The sequence below is a fragment of the Neomonachus schauinslandi genome, chromosome X (genome assembly GCF_002201575.2).
Source record: "Neomonachus schauinslandi chromosome X, ASM220157v2, whole genome shotgun sequence".
Taxonomy (NCBI): Eukaryota; Metazoa; Chordata; class Mammalia; order Carnivora; family Phocidae; genus Neomonachus; species Neomonachus schauinslandi.
This window is the reverse complement of record NC_058419.1, coordinates 81,002,856-81,028,138: the sequence shown is the minus strand read 5'-3', so window position 1 is coordinate 81,028,138 and position 25,283 is coordinate 81,002,856. Positions and strand designations below refer to the sequence as shown.

At 42.8% G+C, this 25,283-nt stretch overlaps 1 protein-coding gene and 1 pseudogene across 2 annotated transcripts in view; one reads left to right on the top strand and one right to left on the bottom strand.

Moving 5' to 3' along the window:
* Nucleotides 1–18,407, bottom strand: part of PHF8 (PHD finger protein 8) — a 91,097-nt gene extending 72,690 nt beyond the window's left edge. The window contains exons 1-2 of one of the 2 annotated variants that reach the window (XM_044911961.1): nt 18,230–18,407; nt 17,106–17,295 (exon numbers count right to left, since the gene is read on the bottom strand). In XM_044911961.1, the coding sequence (XP_044767896.1) occupies nt 17,106–17,203 (98 nt within the window). In that variant the 5' untranslated portion in view covers nt 17,204–17,295; nt 18,230–18,407. The remainder of the gene's footprint in view (nt 1–17,105; nt 17,296–18,229) is intronic. The other variant, XM_021699214.2, reaches the window with a different exon arrangement.
* Nucleotides 18,408–20,809: 2,402 nt separating this feature from the next.
* Nucleotides 20,810–20,909, top strand: LOC123323487 (annotated as a pseudogene).
* The last annotated feature ends 4,374 nt before the right edge of the window (nt 20,910–25,283 follow it).

The window sequence follows — 25,283 nt, the reverse complement described above, 5'->3', positions numbered from 1 at the left end:
TCTTGTACCCCCAGCAACCCCATTCCTTGGTAAAAAAACCTCTCTAATTCACATCCCCTTCAACAAACTCCTTCTTCACCTTCCTGGCTTAACTGATGGCAGCTTCTCCTAGGAGAAAGCCATTTCCCTGTACGAGTGCCACTCACTGTGGTCCACAGACTAATGTTGAATTAAGTACAAAAAGTCAGAGTAAGCATCCAAAAACTTGTATGGCAATTTGGCTGAGTAATTTTATGTCTATTGTTGAATCTAACAATAAAAAAAATTGGGGCTTGTACTTTGTATAGCTTTTTTTGTTCAACCATTTTTCTAGCAATTCATTTTTGATTTTGCCAAATGACTGGTCCATTACGGATTGGAAAGTTAAACCAACCAATCTGGTTCTTAGCCACAGAAAGTCTAAGAAGCACTGTGCTAGAGCCCTGTCAGGCAGAAGTTGTGCATTCTACCAGCCCCTTGTAACTCAGGGCTGCGCTGGGGGTAGACATTCCCCTCACTCTCCAGTGAGACTTTGAGATCATCTCTCCTCTACCCCTGTGTAAGATCTCTTACTCCCTTGAGCTTCGTATCATTTAGCCATGCCTCTTCCCACTCCTCTTCACTGTCAGCTACTCAACTCCCCAGCATAACCCTTTCACTCATTAAAGAACCGGCTCACAGATTTCTCTCCATCCCACGTCCTGCCAAATCCCACATGACATCAGTATTGATGCAGAGGCCCAACATCCTGGCCTCTTAGCTCTATGACTTTCTCATCTTCAGAGACTGCTCTGCCCACTCCCCTTTCAGCTATCAATCCTCATGGTCATCAACCAGACCTTGTCAACACTTGCAATTGCTCCACATCTGGAATATGAAACTCATACATCACACAATGTGACCACAAATGTAATCATCCAGCTCTCATTCATTATACATGTTCTTTGCCCTCAAAATCCCTTGATCCTACTTTTCACCTATTCTTAACTTCACCCCTCTTCCCCAATCCGGCTTATATTCTAGCATTCCTCACTTCAGCCATTCTCCTACAGATATCCTCCCTTGCCCCGCTGCCTTTCCATCACCCCCATGTGCAAATCCCAACCCTGGCTCAATCCAACCACGTAACACTGGACCATTGGACATGGCTGGAGAAAAATCACCCATTGGATTGGTGCCACAAAAAATTCACACTGTCCAAAATATCTGAGTCACAGAATAGCCAACACAATATCGAATGAAAACAACAAAGCTGGAAGACTGACGCTACCTAACTTCAAGACTTACTGTAAAGCTATGGTAATCAGGGGCGCCTGGGTGGCTCAGCTGGTTAAGCGACTGCCTTCAGCTCCCAGGGTCCTAGGGTTGAGCCCCACGTTGGGCTTCCTACTCAGCGGGGAGTCTGTTTCTCACTCTCCCTCTGCCCCTCCCCCTGCTCATGCATGCACTCTCTCTTTCTCTCTCAAATAGATAAAATCTTTAAAAAACAAAAAAGAGGGTGCCTGGGTAGCTCAGTTGGTTGGGTGACTGCCTTCAGCTCAGGTCATGATCCTGGAGTCCCTGGATCGAGTCCTGCATCGGGCTCCCTGCTCGGCAGGGAGTCTGCTTTGCCCTCTGACCCTCCCCCCTCTCATGTGCTCTCTCTCTCATTCTCTCTCAAATAAATAAATAAAATCTTTAAAAAAATAAAAATAAAAAACAAAAAAGATTTGAAAAAAAAATAAAGCTACAGTAATCAAGACAGTGTGGTACTGATGAAAGATAGACAAACAGATCAATAGAGCAGAATAGAGACCCCAGAAGTAGATCCATGTAAATATAGTTAACCTTTGACAATAGAGCAAATGGGACAAAAAGATAGTCTTTTCAACAAATGGTACTAGAACAACTGGACATCCACATGCAAGTGAATGAATCTAGACACAGACCTTGTACACTTCACAAAAATGAACTGAAAATGGATCACAGATCTAAATGTAAAATGCAAAACTATAGCACTCCTAGAGGATAACATAGGATAAAAATCTAGATGAGCTTGGGTATGGCAATAATGACGTTTTAGATGTAACACTGAAGGCATGATCCATGAAAGAAGGAATTGATAAAATAGACTTCATTAAAATTAAAAACCTGATCTTCGAAAGACACTGTCAAGAGAAGGAAAAGACGAGCCAAAGACTGGGAGTAAATAGTTGCATAAGACATATCTGATAAAGGATGTTATCCAAAATATACAAAGAACTCTTAAAAATTAACAATAAAACAAACCCGATTAAAAAATGGGCATAAAGATCTCTATAGACACCTCACCAAAGAAGATATGCAGACGGAAAATAAACATGTGAAAAGGTGCTCCACATCACATGTCATTAGGAAAATGCAAATTAAAACAAGATATCACTACACATCTATCAGAATAGCCAAAATTCAGAACACTGAAAACACCAAATGCTGATGAGGAGGCAGAGTAAAAAGAACTCTCATTCACTGCTGGTAGGAATGCAAAAATGTACAGCCATTTTGGAAGACAGTCTGGCAGTTTCTTACAAAACTGAACATACTCTTAACATACAATCCATCAATCACACTCCTTGGCATTTACTCAAAGGAACTGAAAACTATGTCCACACAAAAACCTACACATGGATGTTTATAGCAGCTTTATTCATAACTGCCAAAATCTGGAAGCAACTAAGAGGTAGGTGAATGAATAAATAAACTGTGGTACATCCAAACAATGAAATGTTTATTCAGCGCTAAAAAGAAATGAGCTATCGGGCGCCTGGGTGGCTCAGTTGGTTAAGCAACTGCCTTCGGCTCAGGTCATGATCCTGGAGTCCCGGATCGAGTCCCATATCGGGCTCCTTGCTCAGCAGGGGGTCTGCTTCTCCCTCTGACCCTCCCCCCTCTCATGTGCTCTCTCTCATTCTCTCTCTCAAATAAATAAATAAAATCTTTAAAAAAAAAAAAGAAATGAACTATCAAGCCATGAAAAGGCATGGAGGAAACTCAAATGCATATTACTAAGTAAAAGAAGCCAATCTGAAAAGGCTACACATTATATGATTCCAACCCTACAGGATATTCTGGAAAAGGCAAAACCACAGGGACAGTAAAAACGTCAGCGATTGCCAGAGGTTAGGAGGGGAGAGAGAGATGAATAGGCAGAGCACAGAGAATCTTTTTAGGGTATTGAATGATACGAAAATGCTATAATGGTGGATGCATGTCACTATACATTTGTCCAAACCCATAGAATGTACACCCACCAAGAGTAGACACTGATGTAAACTATGGTCTTTGGGTGATAATCATGCATCAATGTAGGTCTGTCGATGGTAAATGTACCACTCTGGTGAGGAATGTTGACAGTGGGAGAGGCTATGAATGTGGGGACAGGAGGAATATGGGAAATCTCTCTACCTTCCTCTGAAGTTGACTGGGAACTTTAAACTACTCTAAAATATAAAGTCTACTGAAAAAATATCTGGGTCATGCTTCCTCACAATCCTCCTGTATTTCCCTGCTCCGGTCTCTCTCCCATTATCCACAGTGGCTATTTCAAATCCTTGATTCTACTACCTCCCTCTCCTCTCTCAGAAAATGACCCTGCCTGCTTCTTAGACAAAATGAAGTAATTAGAGGGGAACTATCTCGGCTTCCCACACTGAAGCCACCTCCTTCTGCACCCATCCTTTCCTCCTGTTACAAAGAAAGGAATATCCTTCCTCCTTACTAACGTCAGCTCTTCCACCTGGGTCACAACTTTTTTATCTTCTCAATCAATTAACCCTTCTTTCTTCAGTATCTTCAACCTCTCCCGCCCTCCTTTCTTCCTTCTCCTTCACAATAGCATTTAAACAAGCTCACCTGGATCTTTACAGATAAAAAGGAGAAGACGCTCCCTCCGGTCTGCCCCTCTCTGCCGCTTCACAGCCAAATAGCTTCTTTGCTTAAACCTGTGCAGGTTCATAATGACTTATCTGGACAGTCGTCACTTATATATAGTACAAAACTCAAAAGGTATAAAACTGTATACAGTGAAAAGTCCACCTACTTCTTGCCACCTGGTATTGTCCAGAGACGTTTTACCAGAGCCAAAACCTTTAAAACAGAGCTCATCAATATTCTGACCTCCTTAGGGATACATGCAATAAGCACTTCTCTCCTTTATCTCACTTGATCTCTTAGCGGCATTATCACAGAGGGTGCTGACCCTCTGCTCTCTCCACTTGACAAGCTCTCTACCCTTGACTTCCAGAACACCCCGTCTGTCTGATGTCCAATTCTTCAGTTAACAAGAGTTGATGAGCATCTGCCAAGCCCTGGTCCAAGTGCCAGCGAGGTAAAGACAGAACAAAGCATATAAAAATACCTGCCTTCATGGAGCTGACATTCTAGTGGGGGAAGCAAACAAGAAACAAAATAAATCAATGTAATTAGTAAAATATATTGATCATAGTGAGAAAAGCCAAGTGGAGAAATCCAGCAGAAAGGGGAATATATATGCATGTGTATATATATTCACACACACACACACACACACACACACACACACACACACACACGGGTTGGGGATGACAACAGTGCTGAAATTTTAGGTAGGGAAGCCAAAAGGCACTGAAATTTTATGTAGGAACTCAATGACAAAATGACTTTTTTTTTTTTAAAGATTTTATTTATTTATTTGACAGAGAGAGAGAGCACAAGCATGGGGAGCGGCAGGCAGAGGGAGAGGGAGAAGCAGGCTCCCCACCAAGCAAGAAGCCCGATGCTGGGCTTGATCCCAGGACCCTGGGATCATGACCTGAGCCGAAGGCAGACGCTTAACCCACTGAACCACCCAGATGCCTCACAAAATGACTTTTGAATAAAGACCTGAAGGGAGTAAGGGAGCAAGCCATATGGATATGAGGGAAGAGCATCACAATTACAGAGAATAGCAAGTACAAAAGCCCTGTGGCAGAAGTGTGCTTCTTATTGAAGCAATGGAGAGGAGGACAGTGTTCTGGAATGGAGAGAGTAGAGGGGACAGTGGGTCAGGCAATGGGCTCATGTAGTAGGGACTTGTAGGCCATCATAAAGGATGTTGGCTTTTCCTGAGTGAAAAACTGGGTGAAATCCATGGGACAATTATGAACAGGGACATGATGTGACCTTAATTATGTCTCTGGCTGCTACTTCTGTTTCCCACTACACTCTTTTTCTTCTGCCCACTCCTTAAAGGTTGATGTTTCTGAGGCCTTCTTGCCTAGGCATTCTTCTCCCCTCACTTTCCCTTGTTGATCTTACACACCTCTAACAGCAAGCCAGATCCCTCTGCTGAGTTTCAGACCCCTCCCTCAAAATGCCTCCCTGTACTTTACTGGATAGCCTCCTTACATATTTCAAATTTCACATGCCCAAATTCAAACTCTCCCTCTGCCTGCACCCTAAACCTGCTCCCTCTCTTGGCAACTGGCACCGTAACTTCAGACTGAGTTTATATCCTGGCTGTGCCTGCCATTATTAGCTGTGGGATCTTGGGCATGTTACCTCTCCATGCCTCAGTTTCCTCATCCCTAAGGTGGGGATAAAAACTGTATGTACATCATAAGGTTATCAAAAGTAAATGAGTTAATCCATACAAGGTGTTTACAGCAGTGCCTGGTACACAGTTAAGTGTCTGTACATGTTGCTATTACCATTCAAGTTATCATCATGTCCCATCGTTCCGTCTCCTGATTAGCTATCAGCTGTGCCCTGCTGTCATCCTTCCTGCCCCTGCCCTAATCCAGGCCCGTTACCTCTAACTGGGATTTATTGTCCTGTCTTCCTAACTGGGCTCCTGGCCTCTACTCTGTCCTCACCCAGCTGGCCCTCCACACTACAGCCAGAGTGATCGTTTTAAAAACACAAATTGATCCTGTCAACCCTTGCTCAAAACCCCTCACAGGCTTCCTATTTTTCTTAAGGTATAGTTTAAACTTACCACAGTCTAAAAGGCCTTGCCTCTCTGGCCTCACCTCTGGCCTGACATGCAGTGTCAGCTACATAATTGGTGAGGCCCGGTGCAAATCAAAATCAGGGGCCCCTTGTTCATAAAACAGGGGGGGAAAAAAGCTTTTTCCTTTCTTCTGCAGTCTCTCTCTCAACTTGTCATAGGGCTTTTTGTTATTTATTGTCATGTTCCCTTGGCATGAGAATACTCAAGGGGCAAGTACAGGCCACGGCCTGTGACTCAGTGCATAGGATGTATGCACCTAACCCTGACTCTCTTGCACTTGCATCCGGGCCTGGCGCCCCAGGCAGCCAACCGAGAACCTGTTTAGGGAGTAGGGAGGCTGCAGGAGGGAGGACCACATGTGAGCGAAAGCTCTAAGTCCCTAGGACACACTCCACTGTCCCACTGGATTTCACATACAATACACAAATTCAAAGGTAAAGTTATTAAGAATTTCAAGACAACAACCACAAAGCATTAAAACTCAAGCATGGGGTTCCCCTTTCGAATGAGGCTGTGTGTGACTGGTCACACGCCCATGATGTCAGACCTGCTCTAAAAAGTCAGCTGGTCTCTCAGTGCCATGCTTTTTTTGGTCTCTGGATCTCATCACACATGGCTCCCTGTGCCTAGAACATTCCTACTCTTCCTCTTCCCTGCCACCATGGCACCCCCCACACACTATCCCTATTTCAACACTCACCATGTGGACTTGCAACTGCTCATTTACTTGCTATCTGCCCCCACTACATTTGGCAGACAGCACTGATCTTGTTCACCAGAAGTCTTCACCTTATCCATCTCCCAAGTCCTGTTTTTGTTTTTGTTTTTTTTAAGATTTTATTTATGTATTTGACAGAGAGAGACAGCGAGAGAGCAGCAGGGGGAGTGGGAGAGGGAGAAGCAGGCTTCCCGCGGAGCAGGGAGCCCGATGTGGGGCTCGATCCCAGGACCCTGAGATCATGACCTGAGCTGAAGGCAGACGCTTAACGACTGAGCCACCCAGGTGCCCCCTCCCAAGTCCTGTTTTATTTATTCTTCAACTCAATTCAACATTCATTGGGCTAGAGAATTCCTCACATCAGGAAGACAGATGGATGAAAACCAGACTTCTGGCTGCACTGTCTCAATAATTATCACCTGGGGGGCACCTGGTTGGCTCAGTTGGTTTAGTGGCTGCCTCAGTTGGTTAAGTGGCTGCCTTCGGCTCAGGTCATGATCCTGGGGTCCTGGGATCGAGTCCCACACCGGGCTCCCCCTGCTCTGCAGAGAGCCTGCTTCTCCCTCTGCCTCTGCCTGCCACTCCCCCTCTCAAATAAATAAATAAAATCTTTAAAAAAAAATTATCACCTGGGACCCAGGGTCCTAAATGTTAATTTGCTTCCTTAGTGAAGAGGCCAATTATCACAGCATCAGGTCTCAAGATTAAGATGAGTTATCCCTAACGTGTGCCACAGATCCTGGTACATGGTAGGCATTCAGCAGGATTTGTTAAAGGAGTGAATGCACAGATTCAATAAATACTGACTGAGAACAGCCACTGACTGCCCTCATGAAGTGGACAATCTAGAGGTGGAGACGGGCAAGCGGTGCCAAAAGTTTCACAAGTGGCAAAAAGTAAAAGAGCAGGCTAAGGGGATGAGGGGAAAATGAGTGAATTTGAAGCCTGCATAGAAGGAACTGAATAGAAAACTGAGCTATGAATGATACATATATCATCACATTTAATCTCCACAATCGGGGCATTCATACAGTATTCAGAGGCACTATAGCACAGAGATTAAAAATAAAGCGTTGGGAGCCAAACTGCCTGGGTTTGAATCACCTCTGCCACTTACTGGATACACGAACTTAGATGGAGAGAAGAAGGCAACCTGACTAGGGACAGCAGGACCTGAAGTAGTGGGGGTCAACCGAGACCAGGAGACCTGGACTTCTATTCCCACCTGTCAGTAACTAAGTAGCACCCCCTTCCCCTGCCACTAAAGTGCAGTGTCTAAAGAGGCCTGCAAAACCAGAAGATATAATAATACCCAGAATCTCATAACATAATACTCCAAATATCCAGGAGATCATGAAAATAAGCACTCGTTATACCAAGAACAAGGTAAATCACAACTTGAATGAGCAAAGGAAATCAATAATCTCAGTGCTGAGATGACACAGATGTTGGAATTATCTGACAAGGATTTTAAAGGTGTATCATAAAAATGCTTCAACGAACAATTACAAACATGCCAGAAACAAATGGATAGAAAATGTCAGCAAAAAATAGAGAATTTCTGAAAAGTAGAAGAGACAGAAAAGAACCAATGGCACTTTTAGAACTGAACGCTACAATAACTTTAATGGGAATTCATTGGATGGGCTCAACAGCGAAATGGAGACAACAGAGGAAAAAACAGTAAACCTGAAGATAAAACAGAGATTACCCGACTTGAACAACAGAAAGAAAACAGATTGAACTATGAACAACTCTGCACCAAAAAATTGGACAACCTACAAGAAATGGATAAATTCTTAGAAACATACAATCTACCAAGACTGAATCAGGAAAAAATAGAAAATCTGAACAGACCAATTACTAGTATGGAGACTGAATCAGCAACAACAACAACAAAACACTTCCAGTTAAGAATAGCCCAGGACCAGATGGCTTCACCAGGGAATTTTACCCAAATATTTAAAGAAGAATTAATTTCAATTCTTCTCAAACTCTTCAAAAATAATCAAAGAGGAGGGAAGAGTCTCAAACTCATTTTAGTAGGCCAGCATTATCCTGATACCAAAGCCAAATAAAGACACTAAAAAACACTACAAGAAAACTACACACTAATATCCCTGATGAATATAGATGCAAAAATTCTCAATAGAATACTAGCAAACTGAATTCAGCAGATTAAAATAAGCATTTACCATGATCGTGGGATTTATCCTTAGGATGAAAGGATGTTTCAATATAAGCAAATCAAGAAAGGTGATACATCACATTAATAGAATGAAAAAAAAAATCATGTAATCATCTCAGAAAGCACAGAAAAAGTATCTGACAAAATTCAACATCTGTTCATATTAAAAAAAAAAAAAAACTCTCAAAAAACAGGCTATAGAAGAAATGTGCCTCAACATAATAAAGACCATATACAACAAGCCCACAGCTGACATCATACTCAATGGTGAAAGGTTGAAAGCTTTTCCTGTGAGACCAGGAACAAGACAAGGGTGCTCATTCTCACCACTCCTATTCAACACAGTACTAGAAATCCCCACCAGAACAATCAGGCAAGAAAAATAAATAAAAGGCATCAAAATTAGAAAGGAAGAAGTAAAATTGTCACTATTTGCAGATGACATGATTTTATATATAGAAAATTGTAAGATTCTCCACCAAGAAACTTAGATCTAATTAACGAATTCAGTAAAGTTACAGGTCACAAAATTAATATACAAAAATCAGTAACAGTTCTCTACATTAACAATTAATCATCTAAAAAAGAAATAAAGAAAATCAGCCCATTTACAACAGCATCAAAAATTGTAAAGTACTTAGGAATAAAAATAACCAAGAAGGTGAAAAATCTCTACACTGAGAACCATAAGACATCAATAAAAGAAATTGAAGATACAAATAAATGGGAAGATAACCTGTGTTCATGGATTGGAAGAATATCATTAAAATGTCCATACAAGGAACGCTTGTACACTGTTGGTTGGATTTTAAATTGGTACAGCCACTATGAAAAAAAGTATGGAGGTTCCTCAAAAAATTAAAAATAAAACTACATGATGTAGTGATTCCACTTCTAGGTAAACATCCAAAGGAAACAAAATTGCTATGTTGGAGAAATATCTGTACCTCCATGTTCACTGCAGAATGGAAACAACCTAAGTGTCCACCAAAAGATGAATGGACAAAGAAAATGTGACACACACCCACACCCACAAAATGGAATACTATTTTATTAAGCCATAAAAAAAGAAATCCTACTGTTTTCAACAACATGGATGGACCTTGAGAGCATTTTGCTAAATAAGTCAGTCAGAAAAAGATAAATAATATAGGATCTCACTTATACGTGGAATCTAAACAAAAAACAAAACAAGAAAACACAAGCTCATAGAAAAAGAGCTAAGACCTGTGGTTACCAGAGGTGGGGGGATTGGGGATGGGGGAATTAGGGAAAGGTTGCCAAAAGGTACAAATTTCCAGTTACAAGGGATGTAATGTATGATATGAGGACTCTGGTTAACACTGCTATATGGTATATCTGAAAGTTACTAAGAGAGTAAATCCTAAAAGTTCTCATCACAAGCAAAAAAAAAAAAAGAGTTTTGTTTTATTTTTTGGGGTATCTATATGAAGTGATAGATAGTAACCAAACTTACTGTGGTAATCATTTAATAATATATAAGTCAAGTAATTATACTCTACACCTTAAACTTACACAGTACTATATGTCAATTATATCTTAACAAAATTTAAAGAAAAAATAGATTAAAAAATACAGAGCTTCAGCAACCTATAAAACTAAAACCAAAGACAATCTGAAATATTTCTACAATGAAAAATAGCGTAATCAAACTCCTGAACACAAAAGACAAAGGAAAATAATTTTTTTTTCAGAGAGAGTGAGCAAGCACGTGAGAGCAGAGTGGGGGGAGAGGGCATGGGGCAGCAGGGGAAGAAGGGAAGAGAATCTTAAGCAGGCTCCATGCCTAGCATGGAGCCTGACGTGGGGCTCAATCCCACAACCCTAAGTTCATGATCTGAGTGAAAATCAAGAGTCCGATGCTTAACTGACTGAGCCACCCAGGCACCTCCAAAGGAAAAATTTTTAAAGCAGTGATAAAGAAATGACACATTACCTAAAGGAGAACGCCAATTCAAGTGACTGAGGATCTCTCATCAGAAACTACAGAGGCCAAAAGGAAGTAGCACAATAGTTTTCAAGTGCTAAAGGAAAAGAACTAAAAACCCAGAATCTAATATCAAGTGAAAAGACCTTCAGGGGTGCCTGGGTGGCTCAGTTGGTTAAGTGTCTGCCTTCGGCTCAGGTCATGATCCCAGGGTCCTGGGATCAAGCCCCGCAACGGGCTCCCTGCTCAGCAGCAAGTTTGTTTTTCCCTCTCCCTCTGTGATCTCTCTCGCTCTCACTCTCTCTCAAATAAATAAATATTAAAAAAAAAAAAAAAAAGACCTTCAGGAATCCAAGGGAAAGGAAGACATTCTCATATGAAGGAAAAATAAGAGTATTTGTTGCCAGCAGACCTATCCTGAAAGAATGGCTAAATGAGGCTCTCTAAAAAGAAAGATAATGATAAAGGAAGGAATCTTTGGGAAGATCAGGAAGTAAGACAGAACAAGGGAAGGAGTAAAAACATGTGTACAGTATACTTTCCTGACCCTCTTGAGTTTTCTAAATCAAGTTTGACAGTTGAAACAAATATTGTAACACTATCTGATGTGCTTCTCAATGTATGTAGAGAAAATATTCAAGATAATTATATTATAAACAGGGAAGCATAAAGTAGTGTAAAGGGAAGTAAGGTTTCTACTCTTCACTCTAACTGGTAAGATGTCAATACCAGTTGATTGTGGTATGTTATGTATGTATTATGTTAGTACCTAGAGCAAGCACTGAAAAAGCTATACAGGGAGATATATTCAAAAACATAACAGGTAAGTCAAAGTGGAATTCTAGAAAATTCCACAGGAGGGTAGGATAAAGAAATCAGAGAAAAGAACAGAGGAAACAAACAGAAAATAAAACAAAACAAAATGACAGACTTAAGCCCTAACATATCAATAACTGCATTAAGTAGAAATGGTCTAAATATACCAATTAAAAGAGACAGGCAGAGTGGGTAAAAATAATACTCAACTATATGCTACCTACAAGAAACTCACTTTATATACAATGATGTAAACTGAAAGTAAAGAGATGAAAAAGGATATGCCATGCAACCTTTAATCCAAAGGAAGGAGTGGCTATTTTAATATCATATAAAGTAGACTTCCATGTAAAAAAATTACCAGAGACAGAGAAGGACATCATAATAATAACAAAAGGTCAATCCACCAAGACATAGCAATCTTAAATGCATATGCATCAAACAACAAAGCTGCAAAATATGAAGCAATAAATGATAGAACTGAAAGGAAATAGACAAATTGACACTTGTAGCTGGACACTTCAATACCTCCTTCTTAACACCTGACTGAACTAGATAGAAAATCAGCAAGGACAGAGAACAATTCAGCAATACCATCAACCAACAGGAGTAAATCGACATTTATAGAAAACTCAACCCCACAACAGCAGGATTCTTTTCATGTGACCATGGAACATTTACCAAGACAGAGCATATGCCAGGCCATAAAACAAACCTCAATAAATTTAAAGAAACTGAAATCATACAGAGTATATTCTCTGACCACTATGGAACCAAACCAGAAATCAGTAACAGAATAACAGGAAAATCTACAAACACTCGGAAACTAAACAACACTCTGCTATGCAATTCAAAGGTCAAACATGAAGTCTCTAAGGAAATTAAAAATTACATTGAACTAGGAGCACATGGGTGGCTCAGTCGGTTAAGCATCTGACTCTTGGTTTTAGCTCAGGTCATGATCTCAGGGTCATGTGTTCGAACCCAACATCGGGCTCCGCGTGGAGTCTATTTGAGATTCTCTTCCTCTCCCTCTGCCCCCCGCCCTCTCTCTCTCTCAAATAAATAAATCTTAAAAAAAAAATTACACTGAACTACACAAAAAGGAAAACATATCAAAATTTGTGGAACACAGCTTTATCAGTACTAAGAGGGAAATTAGTAACGCTAAATGCTTACATTAGAAAACAGGAAAAGTCTCATATCAATAACTGAAGCTCCCACCTCAAGAAATTAGGTAAAGAGGAACAAAATAAACCCAAAGCAAGCAGAAGGAAATAATAAAGGCAGAAATCAATGAGATTGAAAACAGAAAGACAACAGAGAATGCCAATGAAACAAAAAACTTGTTCTTTGAAAAGATAACAAAACTGACAAATGTCTACCAAGGCTGAGAAAGAAAAAAAAAGATAACAAATTTTCACTATCAGGAATGAAATATCACCACACAGCCAGCCTGTGGGAACACTGTGAACAATTCTACACACTTAATTTAACACCTGAGATGAAATGTATCAATTCCTTGGCAAACACAAACTACCACAACGTACCCGTACCTGATATTAAATATATAACTTTAATAGTCCTAAAACTATTAAATAAATATAATCCATAATTTTAAAATGATTACATTTTTAAAAGATTAAACAAAGTTAATTAGGCAAAGTATTTAGCATAGTGGCTGCCACATTAGCTAGTACTTGATAAACAAAGGCCATTATTTTTTTCATTATCATTTTATTTAAATCATCACAACCACTCTTGGGGAAACTGAGGCTTCACAGAGATGAAACCCTTTGCTAAAAAAGAGTCGAGATTTGAACCCAGTTCTGAAAGCAGTGCCATTTTCTCTAGAGTTTAGAATCACCCCCAGGGGATATGCCAACCAATACTTCCTTTATAGATAGGAAAAGTGCAAAGGGGTGAAGTTTTGCCAAAGCCCCAGACGTCAATAAATGCTCACCAACTAACTCTCCACCAGTGTACAACAATGATTCTCAAAAGTTAGCGTGCATCAGAATCTTCCTTTTCATTAGAGATTGCTGGATCCCAGCCCAGGAATTCACATTTTTAACAAATTCCGTTAATGAACCACACTTTGAGAATGGTATACAATAATGATGTTAGCCTGCCCATCCCCCAACATCAGAAGCTGTCACACTCCACAGAAAGGGAAGGAATTGAGACAGAATAATGCTCTAAATCAGTGGTTCTGAGGGTAGCCCCCACTCATCTACTAAATCAGAAACCCTGCAAGTGGGGCCTACCTATCTTGTCTTTTAATAGGTCTCCCACGTGATTCTGATGCATGCTAAAGTTTGAGAACCACTGTTCTACAAGTCAAAGTGATTTGCAAAAACCCAGCCCTTTATAGTAGGAGAAATAAAGCTAATACCAACTTTTTTCCACTTTTGAGAATCTGGGCTCTGGAGCCAGCCAATTCTAAGTTCAAATCCAGAGTTAGAAAGTAATTCCATGAATTGTAGATTCTCACCAGCAAAATGAAATAGTCACCTTCCTTGTTATAACTTTTCCAGGAAGTAACCTGGCATTACTATTCCCTAACCAGACTTTAAGAAATCTAGCCTATGGAAGTCATCAGAAACGTGGACATGTTTGTATCACCTACAGGCATTTGTGGGCTTAACTATTGTTAGCAACCATGAAAAGTCCACAATATTGAGTCACTTTTCAATTGTGCTTAAGTACAATCTTATATGGAGCACTGTGAGCCTGGCGTGTGTGTGTGCATGTGCATGCACACAATGCACTGAGTAAGCAAGAGCAACCCACCAAGGAAGGACCTGATTCTCAGCTGGCTTCCTTGTTTTCTGCTGGCCCATAGAGAGAAGCATGAAAAGAGATAAAAACTTGTCTCTTGCATAGAAAAAAAAAATTAAGGCAATTAACCTGTGTCAGGGTGTTCACAGAAACACAGGACTCACCACAGAAATGTGATTAAGGAGGAGACTGGCCCATAAACCCATTTCCATATTTGTAAATTTGGAATTCTTAAAGGCCTCTGTGGTGTTCATTGTAAGTGTCAAGTCTCTGCTGGGCAGCAATGTTCACCATAATGTTTTTCTTTTTGTTTTAACCAGCACCCCATATCAAAATGAAAAACATTTCCAGAATTCCCCAAGTTTCCCTCATATCACAATATTTTATTATAAAAAAGTAGAAATAATGTTAAGTCTCCAACCACAGAGGAAATGACCAAGTAATTGATGATACATACATATGGTGGGATATCAGAAATGAGGTTTAGAAGAATATTTGACGACCTGGTAAAATACATTATAATGTTAAGTAGGAATAAAAATCAGGCTACAAAATGGTATTTATAATACAATCTTGTGTTATTAAAATACAGTTTCATATTGTAAGTCAAAAGACAGGCGTTAATGCAACGAAACATTTAACAGCGGATTACGCAGGATAGCAGATTCATAGATTATTTTTATTTCCTTCTTTTATTATTTTTGTCTTTTCTACAATGAGCATATTTCACATATATAATCAGGAAAGAACTTAAAATATTATTTAAAAAAGGATATATCTAACTTTCAGGGTTGGGTGTGGATTGAAATAATTTATGCAAAGTCTCTGTCATAGGGCCTGGCACATGAGAAAGCATTTGTTCCAGTTTTCTGTTCCTAGATTGTGCAGTTACGCAGGATGGAATTCACTTTCCAGGTTTGAACCTACACACTTCTCACATAATCCAAAGCAAAGGCCACAGGCAATAGCCTTTTTTAAGAAGACACATTCATTCATTCATTCATTCACTCACTCACTCACTCACACATTCATTCATTCATTCATTCAAAAATGCACTCAGTATCTATGACATGTTTAGCACTGAACTAGGTTCTGGGGATACCAAAACTGAAAAGATGATATCTCTGCCCTCAAGTAGCTCTGGCTAATGAGGGACACAGGTGTATTTATGACTATGATATGATGAAATAATTACTTTCAATAAAGATGTACACAAAGGGCAATGGGGACCAGGAGGAAGGAGGCCTTTTACAGAGGAGGTGTACGCTGTGAGTTGTAAAAGGGAGGACATTAGTGGGAATAGCACGCACAAAGAAAGAGGCATAAAGGAGTATAAAATTTTCCCAGAACTATAAGTAGTTCAGTCTTGCTGGGACATAAAGAACGAACCGGGAGGAGGAGTGGCGGGAAATAAGACTGAACAAGTAGATCACAAAAGGTCTTGTCTGTTACACAAAGGAGACTGAATTTTATTCTGTAGGGGAACCACCAAAAGAATTTTAAACAGAGGAGTGACTTGATCAGCACTAGCAAAGATACCAGGAATCCTGAGAATCATCTTAATCCCGCTGATTTCCAGAGGAAAGAAGGCGGCCCCATCCTCTAGGTCTGTCCTCTCTTAAATGAAATAACATGAAGCAGCAAACAGAACTCCACACCTGGCACACAGTAAATACTCAATAAAGATCAGCTGAACATGAATGTGAATGTGCTGCAAGGGGCAATCCCTGCTGAGAGCACAATTTTAGCAGTACCAGCACCTTCAGTTTGGTCTTGGGTCAAACAATAGAAACTCATTTGGAAGGGACTAGCGACAACTGAAAATTGTAGAATCTAACACGCAACAGGAGAAGGGCACCATATACTGTTCTGTTGTACTCCAGTGCAGAAATTCCTCTCATGGCTTTCTTTCCATAGCTGGGATTTAAGTCCCAATAATGGGATAACATCGGTTTTTTTCCCCACACACTAACCTACCTCTCTGGGATCCTGGCTGACAGGTGCCTATGCGCACACATGGTTAACTGGAGGAAGTTCATTAGTGGTTTTACTCCTGCTGTTTTACCCAATATCTCTTCTGCTTAACTCAATAAGTTGAATGGTTCTGCAGATAAATACTGAAGAAATATAAATACTATTGCATTTCTGCCTCCACTCACTGAGTGCATGCAAAATGCTTTAAGTAATCAGGACAGATGTACTAGATATATTTTATAGGCGAAGACAATGGGACTCAGAGAGGCAAAGCAACTTACCCAAGGACACTCTGATATTAAGTTGCAAAGCCACAAGGGAAAGCCATATTTATCAGACTCAGTTATCTCAAGAATAGGGTACTGTATCCTACAAAGTCGAAGTCTAAGGCAAAACAAAATTGCCAGGATACAAAAATGATACATTCTGTGAGGTTGAAAAAATATTTTGTAAATTAAACTCAAAAGGGAGCAAAGAAGAAACATATATGGGAAAAGGGAAAAAGGGGAGAGAGACACCAGAAGCCAACGTCAGCTAGGCCCTGGTCTGCAAGGAGGGATGAGAGAACCTGGGTCTGGGAGGTGGGTTGGAAGTAATTCTTCGCCCCCGAGTTGTGCAGGGGCGGGGGCGGGGAGGGTGTTTGAGAGCGGGAACCTGAAACAGGGCCGAGAAAGGAGCAAGTGAGCACCTGTCCAGCCTGGCCTGCCCCCCTTACCTGCCATGAAACCAGTCCTGGCACATGTCACACTCGATCATGAAGCGGGTCACATCATAAGGCAGCCGGCAGAGGCAGTACACTGGCACTGAGGCCATCTTCGCCCGGCCTTGGAGCGCTCGGCGGCGGGCCAGGTTCGTAGCGTCAAGAGAAGCAGGAGGCAGCAGCACGCGTCCTTTCTGGACGATGGCTGGGCACAAACAACACTTTTTACCTAGTGAAACAGCTCCCCCGGGGGTGCCAACCCGCAGTTCACGAATGGGCAGTTAGCGCTGCCGGGATGCAACACAGCTGGTGTGGCTGTAGGGGGCAATCGGAGAAAAGTCCACCCGCCTCCAGAATTTCCTTAACAAATAAAGGACGGCGTTCGACCGTCGAGGGTTTTGTGTGTGTGTGTGTTTTTTTTCCCTCCCTACCTCCTTCGGGCCCCCAGAGTCAGTGATAACTTCTTTCCGGGTTTCAGGGAAATATCTGACGCCTTTTCAGGAAGCTTCTTTAATCCCTCACGGTACCCTCTCCTTGCTCACACCTTTCTTCCTAGGGCTCTATTATGACGCAAACCAGAGCCTGAATGGGCCGGGGTACCTCAGAAAAAGCCCCTTCTCTCATCCCCAAAATCTCTCTAGGGGCAACTAGAGAGAGATGAGGGATCCCTGGAAGTTGGCTCAGATCACTCGAGAATTACCTCGATGCCTTCAGGAACAAGGCAAACAAGACTAGGCGCCCAACTCAAATCACAGTTCTGGGGTCGTGCTGAGAGTTTAAATGGTCTTCTCCTTCACTCTCAAAATCATTCCATTCCCGAAGGAGTATCATCACCCCAACAAATGAAATAAATCTTAATTTCAGAACTGATCCGATCGTCCTCTACTTCAAAGACGACAGGGCTCCCGTTGCACCCCCAAAACTAAAAAGGATCTCCTCCAAACCCCTGAAACTGACTAGAATTTCTTCACACTCCAACTAAGCAAGGATTTTTTTTTGCCTCACCGATCAGAAGCCGGCAGGCATTTCCTCACAGACCCCTCAAAGTGAGGAGGACTCCCTTGTCCCCCAAAACTGACAGAGATCTCATCACAGATCCCAAGACTGACAGGAATATTCTTGCAGCCCCCGAAACTTACGAGATCTCCTCACGCCTCCCAAATGACAGGAACCTCCTCACGCCCCAAACCTGACAAGAATGTCTTTCGTCCCAAGCCCTACAGAGACCTCCTCATCTGCAAAGCTGCAGGGATTGCTCACACTCGCGGAGTTCAGTTCCAGCGACGCGCCGGCTGCTGGGCTCGCTCTGGAGCGCCTGGGCGCCTAGCTCAGCGGACGATCGGCCAGCAGTTCCGGCCCCACCGGCAGCGCGCGCCGAATTCTGGGATCGTCACGGCAACGCTGCGAACCTTGCTCGCCTTCCCCCAGAACCACCCGCTGGGTCGTGCGGCCCTGGGCGCCGGGCGGTGCTTCAGGGCAGCTTTCCCCACGGTTTTGCCCCGGGTCCGGCGTTAGGGCCTACTGGAGCCCGCGGTTCGGGCCTAGTCCGGTGGCCGCCCGGTGAACAAGCAAACAGCGTCGTCGCTGGGCCAGCAGGAGATCGCCGCGAGCAAACCAACCAGGAATGAGATGCGCCGGCGGCCAGGTCGGAGGGAAAACTGCCCGGAAAGCCGCCGAGAGAAGACCGGTGGCGGTAGTAGGCGATTCGAAGTAGTCAATAAAGTTTATTCAAAACAAGGAGGAAGTTGAAGCGGAGAGGGGAGGAGAAATACGGGGTAAACAGCTACCATATTGAGCGTGGCGGCGCCGCCGCGGGGAGGCTATCCGACCGCCATCTTATGAGGGCTGGGCACACGAGGTAACCGCGGCAGAGGCGGGGAAGGGAGGCTAGCGGCTCCCGCGTGACGCCAGCAGAGGCGGGGCACCACCTTGAGAAAAGGGGACGGGATTCGGCTACCTCTGGACCTGCTCCTTTCCTCTAGGTAGCCAATCGACGCTGAGGACCTTAAGCCACCATCTTAGGCGAGGCAGTCGCTTGGCTCCATTTTGAGTGGGGCCAGAACCCTCCCAGCCTTCCTCCTCCTCCGGGTAAATGAGGAGTTAAGCACCCCCACCCCCACCCCGGCACCAACACCAACACCCACACACACCCACACACACCCTCCCTCCCTCACACACACACACCCACACACCCACACACACCCTCCCTCCCTCCCTCCTCCTCCTCCACCCCCTCCTCTCCCTCCGCGCCTTCTTGTCCTATGAGAGGAGGTGAACTCAGTGACTGCAAACTGCAAAACTAATGGGTGGCGGCGGGGGCGGGCTTCGGCCAGGGAAGGGGTGGAGTACTCACAGCAGCTCCTGTTCTTTGAGCACGTTCAGCGGGCTAGGCTGTTCTGCAGGGTCTCCGAAATGTTTATTCTTCACCCTGTAAGGAGAGCTCTGTTATTATCCCCAGGTGAGGACACGGACTTAGGGAAGACAAGTGGCTTGAATTTCAGAGCCGGGAAGTTGAACTTTGCACCCTCTACCTGCCCCGCGTTCTGTCTTTGGTCCCTCAGTCGGTCCCTCAATCCTAGTTCCTCCATAAAGCTGCTGTCGACTTCCCAACTCCTCTGAACTCTCTTTTCTTTGACTCCACTGTTTCGGTTCAGTTTGCTTCAGATACAGTGCAAGGATTTTCGTGCCCAAGTCCCAGGATTTTCTGACTACAGCCTGCGGGTGGGGTGGGAGAAGAGGTTAAATGAATGGAACTCCACACACATGCTTCAAGATGGCGCTGGTGTTTCCTGACATTCTAGAATATTCTCTAGGAATCCTCATTATTTCATTTTCTTAAAGGGTCCCACCACTTTAAACAAAATATGTGTGTGCACACCAATTTCCTAAGTGGTGGTGGCTTAGGCCCTGGGGATACAATGTTGAAGAGGGACTCTGCAGTGGGGAAATTGCCAGCCAGGGCAGGAGACAAGCTTGCAAGTCAACAATTGGATTACAAGGTCCAGTAAGCACACAGGTACCTCTTGCAAAGTGCAAAAATAAAGTCAGGAAAGTGCATCAGAAGCTGCTTACTCCTGTCAAAGTAGGTTTCAGGGAGACCTGAAGGTTCTCTAAATTAACAAGCAAGAGCATTGTAGAGAAAAGGATCAACATGTGCAAATGCATGGAGGCACATGGGAAAACATTTACAAAGAGACGTGAAATATTAGATTTTATCCTGTAAGCAATAACAAACCACTGAAAGTGTTTGAGCGAGAGCAACTGAGTCACATTTTTGTCTTAGCCAGAGGAAAATCAAGGTTCAGTGGGACCTGAAGCTTGTACAGTTTGTGAGGTAGGACTTTAAGAAAAGAATATAGACTTGTGAGTACAAAATTAGGCTCAAAGGTAGACAGAGTATTTCTAGAAGCTATTCCTACACCTGGGTAATAACTATAAATAGAAGAGATACCATGGCTCACTAAACCCAAACTAAATGTAACCCCTAAATCAACTTCCACTTAGCTGAGTCTCAAAAATGTCAGGCAGCTCCAACACCACCTAATACAAGAGAAAGTGTGACTGACTAGGAGGAAACCAGTGGAAGGGGAAAGCAGTTTTAACCAATTGTGCCTTAAATAGAGTTTGCAAACTTTATAAAAACCTATGACCATGTGACCATATGACAAGTGATAGGTCCTGCAGCTAAAGCTTTCTTAGCTTCACAAGGAGGCAGGAGGGGCTCACTTTGGCCATAATAAAATTGGAAAGACACAAAGAAGATTAACATGGCCCCTGCACAAGGATGACATGCAATGTTATGAAGTCTTCCATAATAAAAAGGAAAAATGAAGGGAGACAGGAGGGAGGAGGCTGTTGCATTAGTAATGAAAAAAAGATGAGGCCTGAATCAGGACAGCTGCCACACAGGTAGAAAAGGATTAGATAAGTGGTATATTTTGGAGATTTAATAGGCAGGGCTTGGGTACTAATTGAAAATAGTAGGTGAAGGAGTGAAAGGAGTGTAAGTTCATTTCTGGGTTGGGTGTCAGGAGTGGATAATGGTGCCATTGACTGAACTAGAGTGCACAGAAGGAAAAGCAGGTATGGTGGGGAAGAAGAAACTAAGTTCAGTTTGGAGCACGTTGAGTTTAAGTGTGTGGGGGACATTAATTCACTGACCCAGAAATTCTTGAGCATCTACTATGCACCAGGCACCATGCTACTAGGTGCTGAGAATGTAGTGGTAACCCAGATAAGATCCTGGCCTCCATGGACCTGACATTCTACTTGGGGATCAGTCAATAACCAAACAAATACAGTTTCATTCATATATTTATTGAGCACCTGCTATATACCAGTCACTGTTCTAAGCACCGGGGACTCAAGGCAAGCACAAAAAGACCAGGTCCCTGCCCTCCTGTGATTCACATTCCAGCTAGGGAAATAGACAATAAGGTGAGTCAAACGCGAGAATCTCAGATTGCAGTGAGTGCTATGAGGAAAATAAAGCAAGTAATGAGATAGAGAAAGATTCAGGTAGAAGTTAGTTTGTTTTAGATAGGGTACTCAAGGAAGGCCTCTTGGAGAATGTGACATGTGATCTGAGATCTGAACAATACGAAGTGACCAGGGACAGGGCAGAAGGAATAAAAAGTGCAAAAGTCTGTTTTGTTTTGTTTTTTTTTTAAAGATTTATTTATTCATTTGAGAGAGCAAGAATGAGAGAGAGTACATGAGGGGGGGAGGGTCAGAGGGAGAAGCAGGCTCCCTGCCGAGCAGGGAGCCCGATGCGGGACTCGATCCCGGGACTCCAGGATCATGACCTGAGCCGAAGGCAGTTGCTTAACCAACTGAGCCACCCAGGCACCCAAAAGTGCAAAAGTCTTAATGTGGTGGTGGGGGGAGGGCAGTTCAGGGCACCCTTTCAATAACACTTCCTGAGCATTTATGATGGACTGGCCCAGATACAGGGGGTGACTGGGGTGGGGTCTCCAGCCATGAATAAGAGACCCTGTATTTACCCTTAAGGAGTAGACAGTCTAATGAGGGAGTCTAGGTTCATTGAACAATACAAGGCCGAAAAAAGTCAAACCCTAAGTTCTGCCTATACAGGTATCAGCAACATGTGTGGGAACAAAGAGCCACAGTTGATTCAAACGTGTTCGGTTGGTATGTCGGGAAAGCCTTCACAGGAGCTGGCGTCTGACCCAGGTATAGTAGTACTCATCCCTGAAACTTCCTCCCCAGTGTTCTCGGGAGGTGGGGTGGGGGTGCTAAAGGATAATGGGAAAGGCAAAGCTGACAGGGAGGCTGCCCTGGAGTCTTTCCTCCCCTACCCCACCTCCACTTAACAGTTATAAAAATTTCCTTTTAGGGGCGCATGGGTGGCTCAGTCCTTAGGTGTCTGTCTGCCTTTGGCTCGGGTCATGATCCCAGGGTCCTGGGATCAAGCCCTGCGCGCGAGCCCCGCATCGAGCCCCGCATCGGGGCTCCCTGCTCAGCGAGAAGCCTGCTTCTCCCTCTCCCACTCCCCCTGCTTGTGTTCCCTCTCTCGCTGTCCCTCTCTCTGTGTCAAATAAATAAATAAAATCTTTTAAAAAAATAAAAATTTCCTTTTAACTGTAGAAGCAATACTAAATGCCTTCCCAGTGTAAACATTCAGACAGGCTGAAGATACCCCTGCCCACCACTCAATCCCTGTTTACTTCCTTAGGGGGAACCTCAGTGGCCTCTTTTCCAATTCATCTCTCTGCATATGTTATGTACATTTAACTGTTGAGATGCAAAATGAGAAGGGCTAAAGTGAACTATAAAGTACAGGAGAAAGAAGGGAAAATGGAAAAAATAACATGAGGAAGAACAGGCTTGCTCCAAAACAGACTGAGAGGTACAAGGACAGTGAAAACAAAAGAAAAATAATGACAAAAGAAAAATAAAGATAATAACATTATCTGAGGACTTACTATGTGCTAAGCACTGTTCTAGGCTCCTTACATGCATGTGTTAACTCACTCAGTCCTTAAAGCAACACATCTATTTACGTGGTTTACTGAATATTTTAAGCACGGGTACTATCCCCATTTTAAGGATAAGGAATTACAGGCATATCTTGAAAATATGGTGGGTTCAGTTCCTAAACACTGCAATAAAGTGAATATCATGATAAAGTGAGTCAAATGAACTTTTTGGTTTTTCAGTGCATGTAAAAGTTATGTTTACACTATACTAGTCTATTCAGTGCGCAATAACAGTATGTCTAAAAAACCAACATAGATACCTCAATTTAAAAATACTTTATTGTTGGGGCACCTGGCTGGCTCAGTCAGTAGAGCATGTGACTCTTGATCTTGGGGTCATGAGTTCAACTCATGAGCACAGAACTTACTTAAAAAAATACTTTATTGCTAAAAAATGCTAACAATCATCTGACCTTTCAGCGAGTTGTAATCTTTTTGGCGGTGCAGGGTTTTGCCTCAATGTTGATGGCTGTTGGCTGATCAGGGTGGTAGATGCTGAAGGCTGGGGTGGCTGTGGCAATCTCTTAAAATAAGACCACAATGAAGTTGGCCACATCGATTGACTCTTCCTTTCAGAAATGATTTCTCTGTAGCATGTGGTGCCATTTGATAGCATTTTACCCACAGTAAAATTTCTTTCAAAAGTGAAGTCAATCCCTCAAGCCTTGCCACTGCTTATCAACTAGGTTTATGTCATATTCTAAAGCCTTTGTTATTCCAACAGTCTTCACAGCATCTTCACCGGGAGTAGATTCCGTCTCAAGAAACCACTTTCTTTGCTCATCCATAAGAGGCAACTCACCCATTAATTTTATCATGAGATCATGGCAGTTCAGTCACATCTTCAGGTTCCACTTCTAATTCTAGTTCTCTTGTGGTTTCCACCACATCTGCAAGTACTTCCCCCACTGAATTCTTGAACACCTCAAAGTCAAACGTCATCCATGACTTAAAAAAAAAAAAAAGCTTGTATTTTATTTAAAACCAACCAAGCACTGATAAAAATATCTATCACGGCAGCTGTGATTGCACATCAAACCTTAACAGTAAGAACTTGGCATGGAATTCATTCTTCACATCATGTGCTGGGCCCGGCAGAAGACACCCACCTCCACCAGAGCCTCAGAGGAAGAATGAGACCCCTGGTAGAAAGGGCTCAGGTGGCAGGCACTCTGCCCTTCTCCAAGCTGTGAAGGGAAGGGGCCCTGCAGCTCTGGTTGTCTGCTCTGCCACCTGGGTGGATCCTGATCAGCAACTCCTTAGTGGCAGTGAGTGGAGGGAGAGGGGTGAAGAACCATCTGGAGCTGTGCAGACAGGATTAGTCCCCCTTTCTCCTTCAGTATCTCTGAAATCCCCCCAGGGGATCTGACGGCCATTGCAGGTTCCGAGATATAGGCACAAGCCTATGAAGCAGTCACCTTTTCTTTGGCTGAAGGGGGATCAAGATTCTGATAGGGAAAACTCTCTGCTTGGAATCAACTTCTTTTAAACTCTTGTTAATGTTGATATGTTGACTTCTTCCCATGAATCATGAATGTTCTTAATGGCATCTAGAATGGCGAGTCCTTTCTGGAAGGTTTTCAATTTACATTGCCTAGATTCATCAAAGAAATCACTGTGGCAGCTATATTGTTAGGAAAGGTACTTCTTAAATAATGACTTGAAACTTGAAATTACTCCTTGATTCATGGGCTAGAGAATGGATGTTGTGTAGCAAGCATGTAAACAACATTAACTTCATTGTACATCTCTATCAGAAATGTTGGGTGACTGGGTACATTGTCTTTTGGAAAGGAATCTTTTTTTCTGAGCAGTAGGTTTCCATAGTGTGCTTAAAATATTCAGTAAACCACGTAAACAGATGTGTTGTCATCCAGGCTTTGTTCCACTTATAGAGCACAGGCAGAGTAGATTTAGCATCATTCTTTTTTTTTTTTAAGTAAACTATGCCCAATGTGGGGCTCAAACTCATGACCCTGAGATCAAGAGTTGCATGCTCTACCAAATGAGCCAGCCAGGCACCCCATTAAGGGCCCTAGGATTTTCAGAATGGTAGATGAGCCTTGGCTTCAGCTAAAAGTCACCAGCTGCATTTGCACCTAACAAGAGTCGGCCTGAAGCCAGAGATTGGCTTCTCTTCTCTAGCTATGAAAGTCCTAGATGGCATCGTCTTCCAGTCAAAAGCCATTTTGTC